The following is a 10,019-nucleotide window of genomic DNA, read 5'->3' on the forward strand; positions in this document are numbered from 1 at the left end:
CTGCTTTGCCTGCGTCACGGCCCATCCCTTCCCCCCTTCCTCCCCACGTGTTCTGAGAAAGTTTGTTTTGGTGGTTGCCGCGGCGACGGTGGGCGGAGCCCGGGTGAGCAGGCTGGTGGGGCGGGGGGCAGAGGGCGATGAAGTTATAAGTGGGGCGGCCCGGCCGCGCGGCGTGACAGTTCCGAACGGACCGTGTCCGCGCGCCGGGGAGAGCCCCGCCCGCCAGGACACCGCCCCCCCGCGCTCACCAACTCGCTGCAGCGGCGGCTCCCCCATGGCAGCGGCGCGAGCAGGGCATCCCCGGGAACCGTCTCGCGCCGCCCCCCTCCTGCTGCCTGGCTGCTGCTGCTGCGCCGCGGCGGGACCGCTGCTAGCACCGAGCCACCGCCTGCTGCGGAGGGGGCCCCGTCTCATCTGTAATTAAAGGATATTTGTCTTGCAATTTTTTCATATTTTTGGTGCAACATTTGTATCCCCCCTCCCCCCTTTGAGCCTCTTCCCAAGCTGGACTCTCCGTCGGGCTCCCAGACCGAGCAGCCCCTGACACTTTAATGAGGTGGGTGGTGTGTCCCCCCTGTGCATTTGATGGATCTCGGTGGCACAGCAGCGTGGATCCGAGTCTCCGAGCAGCGGCTGAGTTACAGTGCTGTCTGTTCTCTCCCTCGTGTTGTCTGCAGGCAGCCACCCGGCGAATTTGACATGGCTCTCAGCGGCACGCTGCTCCCCTCCATCGCGACCTTCGCAGCGGACACGGCGGGCAGGGAGAAAGCCCTGAGGCAGGCAGGTGCCAGCAATGTGAGTATCCCTCCCCACCCTGCACAGCCTCGCCCTGTGCTCCGCGGCTGGGGGCAAGTCAGTGCCCGGTGCGTGGATCGTAGCGCAGGGGAGCTGCCCGTCCCCACCTGGCGAAAGTGACCGGGGCCGAGCTGGGCTGTGCTCAGCCAGTGCCAGCCGCAGGCTGAGGCGGGCTCCAGTTCCCCTTTCTGGCTGGTCAGTTTCACCCTGCTGCCTTTGGGCTGTGGCCGCGCTGGACGGGGCGTGTGCCTGGTGCGGCTGGAAACCCTTGAGGGAGATGCGACTCGGCAGCTTTTGGGGGGGCATCGCTCCGGGGCGCTCCCACCCCGCGCTGGCCGGGCTGCAGCAGGCGGCGATCCGGCAGCCTCTCCTGGGCGTGGGCGCCGGAGCTGCCTAATCCCCTGACGCGGAGTTCAGTGGCTGGGACTAGGGCGGGGGGCCGCGGTTACACACAGCACGTAGCAGCTGCGGGTCTCCCGTGGGCTGCGGGCGCCCGGCCCCGTGCAATGCTGGGGGGAGCCCTAGAGGCGGCGGCGGTGCCCGCCTGGCCAGCCCGGTGCTGACCGCTGCCCGTGTCTCTTCCTGCCCGCAGCGCTGGAGGGAGGAGCTGTCCCATCTCAAGCGGCTCCCGCCCGGGCTGACGGGGCGGCCCTACGAGCTGCCGGCCGAGCTGGAGACCCAGGCGAGCAGCGGCAGCCGCGGGGCCAGCCCGGCGCTCATGGCCCGGAGGGAGGCGGAGGAGCTCAACGAGCTGCTGGACTTCGACTTCATCCTCTCCAACTCGCTCATCCACCAGGAGCCGGCGGCCGCCGCGGCCGTGGTGGTGTCCGCCGCCTCGCCCCCGGCCAGCGCCTGCCCCTCGGCGCCCGCCGCCAGCGCCTGCCACTTCACCTACCCGCTGCAGAGGGGGGAGCCCGGCCTCCTGTACGGCGCCGCCCGGGAGCCCGCCCCCGCCGCCCCCTTCAACCTGGCCGACATCAACGACGTGTCCCCGTCCGGTGGATTTGTAGCCGAGCTGATGAGGCCGGATTTGGACCCGGTTTACATGCAGCAGCAGCAGCAGCAGCAGTCGCCTCTGGGCAGCCTGCATGGGAAATTTGTTGTGAAAGCCACGGTGAACATGGGGGAATATAACCACATCAGTGTTAGCGGCAAGAGCAACCCGGCTGCTGCCTGCACGGACAGCCCCGGGGCCCCTTACGGCTCCCTCCCCAGGATGTGCCAAAAAATCAAGCAGGAGGCAGCCCCTTCTTGCACCATTGCCCAGCCTCCTCCCGGCGCTAGCCAGCGAGCCCAGCAGCACGAGTTCCCCCTGGGGAGGCCGCTGCCCAGCAGGACTAACCCCTCCTTGGCTCCAGAGGAGATGATGAACAGCAGAGACTGCCATCCTTCCTCCCAGGGGCTAAGTCACCTCTCACTGCCCCCAGGCTACCACCCTGCCCCAGGCTACCCTCCTTTCCTGCCAGAGCAGCTCCCGCCAAGTGCACTGCAGTATCAAGGTCAGTCTAAGTGTCTAACTAGTTCGGGAGAGTCTTTAAATGTGCCTGGCTTGGTACAAGGGGTGATGATGCTGACTGCGCCCTCTTCACCTTTAGAACTGATGCCACCTGGGAGCTGTCTGCCAGAAGAAACCAAGCCAAAGCGGGGACGTAGGTCGTGGCCCAGGAAAAGGACCGCCACGCATACCTGTGACTATGCGGGCTGCGGCAAAACCTACACCAAGAGTTCTCATCTCAAGGCACATCTTAGGACTCACACAGGTAAGGGCCATTCAATAAGGCTTTGTTGGCATGCCATGCTATTTAAGTGTTACCAAAGTGTATGAAGGAGATGGACCCCTTTCTGGGCTCTCTTTAGGGAGGTATAGTCTGCTCAGGTAATTAAATCCAGCTGATCCAAAAATGCTGAATCTCCAAATGTTTTGATCAGATAAAAGGATGCATTTTTTGGTGGGGGAAAAATAATCCCACTTTTTACTCAGTTTAAAAAAAAAAAACATGCAATTTATGGTTTTACCTGTTGGGTTGGAGATTACTTCGTGGCTCAAAATGACTCAGACATTGCAGGGTGTTTTTGCAGACACAAGGTTTGTTTGCATGTCTATTGCTATGTGGCTAGTTAATTGGCAGGTAGTTGGAAGTCAAGCTGAATTTGTTGATCTAGAGAGCACTGGCTCAGCTGTATGACAGGAACCTATGTTGCAGGTATCTCTTTAGATTTTACTTTCTTTGCTCCTGGTTTAAAACTTTTTTCTTTTGTCCTGGTTTGCTCTTCTAACTGGAGAGAGTCTATTACTGGCATGTCCCTAGTTACCGCAGTTCTGAAATCAAGGGAAGATAATGCTGTTGTTTGCAGGTGAACATTTCCGAGAACATTTTGATAATTCTGTGTTAATGACACTATAAAATTTGTAGTCTACTTGTCTACTTTTAAAAGTTATTCTTCTACTTTATTATCACTGCAAGAAATCTAGTTTAAGGTTCCTCAACTACAGTTGGAATACAAGTAAAATAATAAATATTTGAGTTGATCTCACAGGTATCATTTAACTTTGCCATTGAAGAATGCTTATTGCGGTAATGAAGTTGGTGAAAGTATTTCTGATAAATAATAGTCACTGCTTCTGACCTTCTCTAAACGCACGGTATAACTTAGATTTGAATTATTCAGGATCCCTGAATGAAGTTGTAGGAATTTGAATAAAAATTTATTCTGTGAGCAGAAGCGGTAGGAAAGAGCTAAGGGACATCTCAGAGTTGAGTGGAAACTGATCCTTATCCTGTCCCAGCTAATGTCAGTGTGAGCAGGACTGGGTTTTGAATTTCTCCAGAGAAATGGCTAACAGTTTTTCTGGTATTTTCAGATTGGATAGATGCTTTCCAGAATGCTAATGTGATGAGTCTATAATCTTTTAAGTAAAGTTCCCACTGAAGTCAATAGGAGCTTTGCTTAAAAGGCCATGAGATTGAGCCCTCTAATTTTTTTAATAAAGTTGATCTAATGAAGTTTACAGCAGATTCTTTCTTTATTTCTGAAATCTACTCTAATCTAAATCCATTACTTCTGAGCCGTTTCTGGTTGATACTTGTTTAACAATCCTCAATCAGCAAACTGCATATATGCATTGATACCATTATCTGAGCTTTGTATTCTAAATTCCTGCATATAAGATAAAGTCTGGAAAAAATAAGTGTTGTACTTAAGGTTTCAATAAAAAGAAGGTTCTTATAAGACATTTAATCAAACGGTCATGCAAAGAATAGGTTTTTGCCCTTTGTCTGATTTTAGCATCTTTGTAGCTAAATATTTATATATAAATTACCACAAAAAGCCTTATTGATCTTATTTTCTTTAATAAAAATGTTACTTTTCCTGTATGTTTATATTAATAGAAGGCTGGAACATACTAAAGTATGTGCACGACTACAGACAAATATGGACTTCATTGACGTGATTTTATTATTATTATTTTTGAAGGCGAAAAACCATACCACTGTGACTGGGAGGGCTGTGGATGGAAATTTGCCCGCTCCGATGAACTTACCCGTCACTACAGGAAACACACCGGCCACCGCCCTTTTCAATGTCAGAGATGTGACAGAGCATTTTCCAGGTCAGATCACCTAGCCTTACATATGAAGAGGCACTTTTAATCAGAAGCAGTGGATCTTTCCCATACTGCCATAAGAGATTCAGTATTTACAGCACAGACTGTCTTCCGCAAGAGGGTGGAGCCCAGCTAAAGCACTACATGGAATCATAGTGAAGTCTTCCAAAGACTGGAAATAAATAGATAATCAAATGCAAATGTTGGAATTCTTCTTTTTTTAATTATAAATTAAAGAAAAACATTGGGGTCAATGACTGGATCTTCTATCATTCCATTTCTAAATCCAACTTGAATATTTCTGGACTACAAAATGCCAAGGAGTGACTGGAAGTCAAGGATATCAGGGTTAAATAGACTGCTTGTTGGGTGGGAGGGGAGATTACACAGGGAGATTACATTCCCTTAAATCTTGTTTCAATGCAATATGAGATGTAAATGTCATCTTGTCTTTTTTTCCTTCTAAAAGCCATTACTATGTTAAAAGAGGAGGAAAAAATTCAGGTACAGAATTGTTTAAAAGCCTATTTCATGGTGCTTAGTGACTGTTGGTTCTAAAGGTACCAAAAACAGGAAGCCAAAGTTCTCAAACTGCTGCATATCTGACAAGGAAATATTTTTGTCTTCCGATCTACAATTGACCTAAGTCAGGTAAATAAACCTGATTTATTTCTTTTCTTTTTTTCTTAAGAAAAAAACTTTATGCAGACAGTCTGTAATGCACTGTGGTTTCAATGTGCAATAATTTGTCCAATGGTTTGTTTCCAAATATGCCTTAAACAGAACAAATGTTTTCTATATAGTTCTTTACATAATAAATATGTAATATAAATTTAAACAAACTTCTATTTTGTATATTTGTAAACTACAAAGTAAAAATGAACATTTTGTTGGAGTTCATATTTTGCATATTCAAGTTGAAAATAAGTTTTAAATAAACCTATAATATTTTATATGAATGGCTTTTCCACTTTTTTTCTATGCATTTGTGTCTGAAGAAATCTTGCTTTTAAATACTCATGAATGGCTCAATACCGTAGTCCTTTACTCAGACAAAGCTCATAGGCAAAGACCACAAGATTAGGCTCATACATTTCCAGTACTGCTATAAAGCTTTGTCTTTGGGAAAAATGCACTGAAAACTGGTTGTTCTGAATAGTGAGTCCTTGCTCACCTCTCTCCTCCGCACCAGAGAAGCACACTTTCCAGTTTTAAACTAAGGTCTTCTGAATTACTCATGGTTAGAGTGTAACCAACTGAAATGTCTGTCTGAGACTTAGAAGCATTAAAATAAAAAACCCTTAATCCTCAAACTGGAAGTCTTTCCATGCTTTTGTACTGAGCAAATTTAGTGTTTGTGTGTCTCGAGTGCAACACCCATATGACTACCCGAACTACAACTTTTACAGTTTGAGTTTTCAGCTTCTGTTCCTGTAAAGTCACATACATAAGCTGTTTACACTGTTTACACTGTTAATCTTTTCATACTGCTGAGAAATTAGAGTAATATCTTGAAAAAATCAGCTATATGCTAGTAATAAACTTGGCATCGTGTATGTAACTTCTTGGCATTACACGGAGGAGTAGAATTTCATGTGCACTGAAAATTCCCAGCGATGGGACAATTGTGAGTGTTCAGGGAATACAGGTGTGCATGGCCCAAGTTGCTAACAAGAAGCTCAGTTAAGCCATATTGATTCTTTTGCACTGAATTCAACAAGCTGTGAATGCTATCCATTAATATTCAACAAATCTTCAGAATCTAAGTCAGTGGTTACAACTGAAGTGCTTGATCCTGAAAACACTTCAACATACTCTTGTAACATTCTCACTTTATTGAAGTAAATGGAACCAGTTGCATGAATAAGGTAATTGTTTTTATTGCAGTAGCATGTAAGGGCCCTGATGGCTCAAGGCCCCTTTGTGGTTGATGTGGTATAAATACATAGACTGACTTGTGATCAGTGTTAGCAAGATCAGGCCCAAAACTGGGACTTACTGTAAAAAGAAGAAACAAATTGTCTTGCACTGGTTTAAAAATGTCATCTAGGTATTTTTCCTATACATATATCAGAATAAATAAAGTAGAATATGGAAAATAAGTATTACTGATAAAGTCAGTTTATATTTTGCAGTTTGTCAAAACAAGTGGTAACATCTACTTGATTTTTTTTTTTCAAATCCGTCTCAAGAATGCTATTGGATTTCACATTTTGATGTGTTTTTTCTCTGTGATGAAGTCCATGCCTTTCTGATTATATGCATTCTTGTTCAGTTGAAAGGTGCCTTGACTTGTTTGGCATACAGGTAACGGGGAATGAAGTGGGGTGGGGGGGGAGAGATTCCTTTTTTAATTGCAAATAAATTTAGCTTTGTCTATTTGATAACATTAAGAGTCACGTTTTGATCAGCAGGATTTTTAAAGTTTAAAATATTTAAAGTAGTAATTGTTTTTGACCTTTTCTGTTGCATTGCTTCAAATACTGATGCTGCCATGGAGGGATTATCAAATGTCAAAAGTGGAAAACTGTTTGACCTGTTGTGAGAACCTGCCAAGCTTTCCTGTGTTTGTGCTATGCACCTCCCAATGTAGCAGAAGCATATTTGCAACTCTGTCGGTAACATGTATGTACAGATACCTTGACTGTGAATCAGAGATCCTGTTCATCTTCCGAATCAAGTATATCCTCATTCAGTCCATTAAAATCTAGCTCTAGAAAAACTTGGTCATTGTATAAATCTTATACCTGTTTTGAGTTTCAAGAGCACTGTCATAACAATGTGTAAGCACTTTATAAAAAATAATAGATGCCTGAACATTTGGAGACACAGAGTTATTAAAGTTAACTTTATTTTTTTTCTTTGCTTTCACAGGCCTGAACTTTATAGTTGCTCAAACAATGTTCTGAAAACAGGATTTCATTCTCTCCCTTCCCCATCCAAAATTGTTTCCTACCACAGGCTGCCTCTCACTTTTATATTCTGACTTTCATTCAAAAGCTAATACAGATGGAAGCAGCTTAGTGAAGTATTTTAAAAAATACTTTTAAACTGATCCCAACTGATATTGCATATACGTATGGAGGCTGGGCCAGCTCACAATTCTTCACCGGCCAGAGCAAAGCCCATGTCTCTCAGCCTTACTCTTTAGGGGGGCTCCTGAGAGAGACTGAAACAAGCAATTCTGCCAGTTGTACTTTGATAGACAGGTATAGCTAAAAATAGCAAGCTCAGTTCACCACCTGTTCCATTGTCTTGCCTCCTGGAGGTGTGTTTAACTGAGACAATACAAAGGCATCCTGAGGCACAATATAGACAATAATAAATGCCTCTTATAAAAGACATGCAAAAAACACCAAACAATTGTTATACAGTACCTTGAAAAATCATATTCAGTTTACCTCAGCTGCAAGAGATAGTAAAGTGATGTACATATGCTAATGTTTACAGCTTAGGATACTTACGTGTTTAGGCACCTTAAAAGAAGACATCTTAAAAATGGCCTCATTTCCAAAGGGAGCTGAGTACCCAGTAGCTACCATTCACTCAGAGCCACTCTTGCAGATGCCTAGAGAAAGCCCCCATGTTCAAAAAGGCTGTGCAGAGTGAAATACAAACTACAGCCCCTATCAATCCTTATCCACCATAGCCCTAAACATCCCCTGTAACGTGCTTGGTGTGGGAAGATGAGCTATTTCTAAGATGACACATGTCTGTCTTCAAGGTGCCAAGTTTTCAGAAGTGTTATTTGCATACAAATATACTCAAGGCAATAGATAGGATTATTGCTCATTAATCCTTTGTTTCTGTCTGTTGTGGAGTTTAGAGTGGAAACTTGTCTACTTCCAATTATTTCATTACTTGTCATCTCATGCAAATGCTTCCATCTCTTCCCTATCAGACATTTTTACTTTAATAAGAGTTTCTCTTTTAGTGGACTTACTACTCCCCTGGGGACCAAATCCTGCTTCCACTGCAGTCAATTCTGAGACACACATTGATTTCAATTAAGCTGCCGTAGATCAGGGAATCTCCTCCCTTTTGCTTTAAGAAGGTGAGGTCAGAAGAAGTGTAGATAATCACCCCTGGTGATGTAATGCTCTGTTGAATACGTTTACCATGTATTTCTATAAATGTATCCTAGACCTTGGGCCCCTCCTGCTTCCATTGGGGTCAGGGACAAAACTTCCATTGGCAGCAATGGATCAAGAACATGGACTTGGTTTTTATGCATTTATCAGGCATTTCAAATAGAGGCTAAAATAGTCAAATAACTCAACTGTATTTGTTAGGTGCCTTGCTGCTGCTGCTGCTTGTTATGCATAAATTCAGTTGTTTTTGCATAACTGGGGACCTTGAGTGCCTTATAAAATCATAATTTGTCATGCTGGAATGTTCTGCTACAGAAGACTGGAAAGTCAAAGCACTATGAGCATCGTTCTGAGACAATGAGCACAGCCTCGGGTATGTGAAACTCCCAGAAGACTGAATGACAGAAGCCTGACCCTTAACTCAGGGAACCTGCGTGGATTGGCTGCATCTGGGAACATTTCCCCCTCTGCAGTGCCCTGGGGTGACTTGAGCTTCCATTCTCATTAGCTCTGGTGGCAAATTATAGCTGTGAAGTTTATTATAGGCACGGCCCTAGAGACCAGCTTTGGAGGTACTCTCTGGGGCATGCATGCCCATGGTGGTGGGTTCCACTGCTTTTGTTCTCACTATACTTCAGATAAACGTCTTCTAGGCTGCATTTCACCCTTAGAGGCTTGCATATGAGCCCTCATAACAGAAACCCTATGTATGAACCATGCTTGCTGTTGCAAAGGAAAAAGAAAGTCTTGTTTTACTAGCATCTCCTCTATGTTTGGAGTGTGTGTGTTGTAAGTGATCCAGAAGGCTAATGATGCTAGCAACGGACCACAGCAGGTGTCTCGCACAGGAGTTAGATTTCCTAAGGTGATGCTGCCCTCATTTCTGAAGCTCTGACTCATAGGTACTGCAAGTAGGGGGGCTGCTGCTGCACCCCATGGCTTGGAGTAGTTTCCATCATCTACAGTGTTTACAGTTTGGTTCAAGGCTCTTAGCACCCTCACTGTACAAATTTTCCCAGCACTCCTCCTCTGACTTCATGGTGGAGACTGGAATTTTTAAGTGAATCTCTGCAGTGTAGTTTGGCAATATGAATGGTTACTAATCAATTACAGTGAAAATGCCAAGCTCCTTTCACCTAGGAACTTGTATCAGATTCAGAAAGGGATTATAAATGCCTTATCAACACAGCTATCTATCTGCAACTTGAAATATTTTTGCATAATTTTGTTTTGGGTACAGTAGGCTTGTTTATGTTATACAAGCTATGGCTTGCTCAGTCTGGTAATTCAAGTTCTGTGCTATTAAGGATTCAGACTTATTCAACAAAAATGATGCAGCTTCTCCTTATTGGCTGATTAAATATCTTTAAACAATTATAGCAACAGGTATCAGGCAGTTCTTCAAAGCAAACCTCCCTTGCAAGAATTTGCTTCTGATGGGGTAGATGGTCTGATATATAACTCTGTACCACCAAAACATGTTATCTACTTGAAATTAATTATGTATCACTTAATGGCAGTCAACA

General features: G+C 45.0%; 1 protein-coding gene across 2 annotated transcripts; it reads left to right on the top strand.

The window, feature by feature from the left end:
- Positions 1–222: 222 nt before the first annotated feature.
- Positions 223–5,317, top strand: KLF4 (Kruppel like factor 4). 2 transcript variants are annotated; one of them, XM_030567687.1, is made up of 5 exons: positions 225–556; positions 678–795; positions 1,388–2,294; positions 2,391–2,555; positions 4,273–5,317. In XM_030567687.1, the coding sequence occupies exons 1-5, from the start codon at positions 552–554 to the stop codon at positions 4,446–4,448; spliced, it is 1,371 nt and encodes a 456-aa protein (XP_030423547.1). In that variant the 5' UTR covers positions 225–551; the 3' UTR covers positions 4,449–5,317. The 2 variants fall into 2 exon arrangements, with proteins under 2 accessions (XP_030423546.1, XP_030423547.1); XM_030567686.1 differs by having other exon boundaries at positions 223–556; positions 1,388–2,555.
- The last annotated feature ends 4,702 nt before the right edge of the window (positions 5,318–10,019 follow it).

This window comes from Gopherus evgoodei, chromosome 6 (genome assembly GCF_007399415.2).
Source record: "Gopherus evgoodei ecotype Sinaloan lineage chromosome 6, rGopEvg1_v1.p, whole genome shotgun sequence".
NCBI classification, from domain to species: Eukaryota; Metazoa; Chordata; order Testudines; family Testudinidae; genus Gopherus; species Gopherus evgoodei.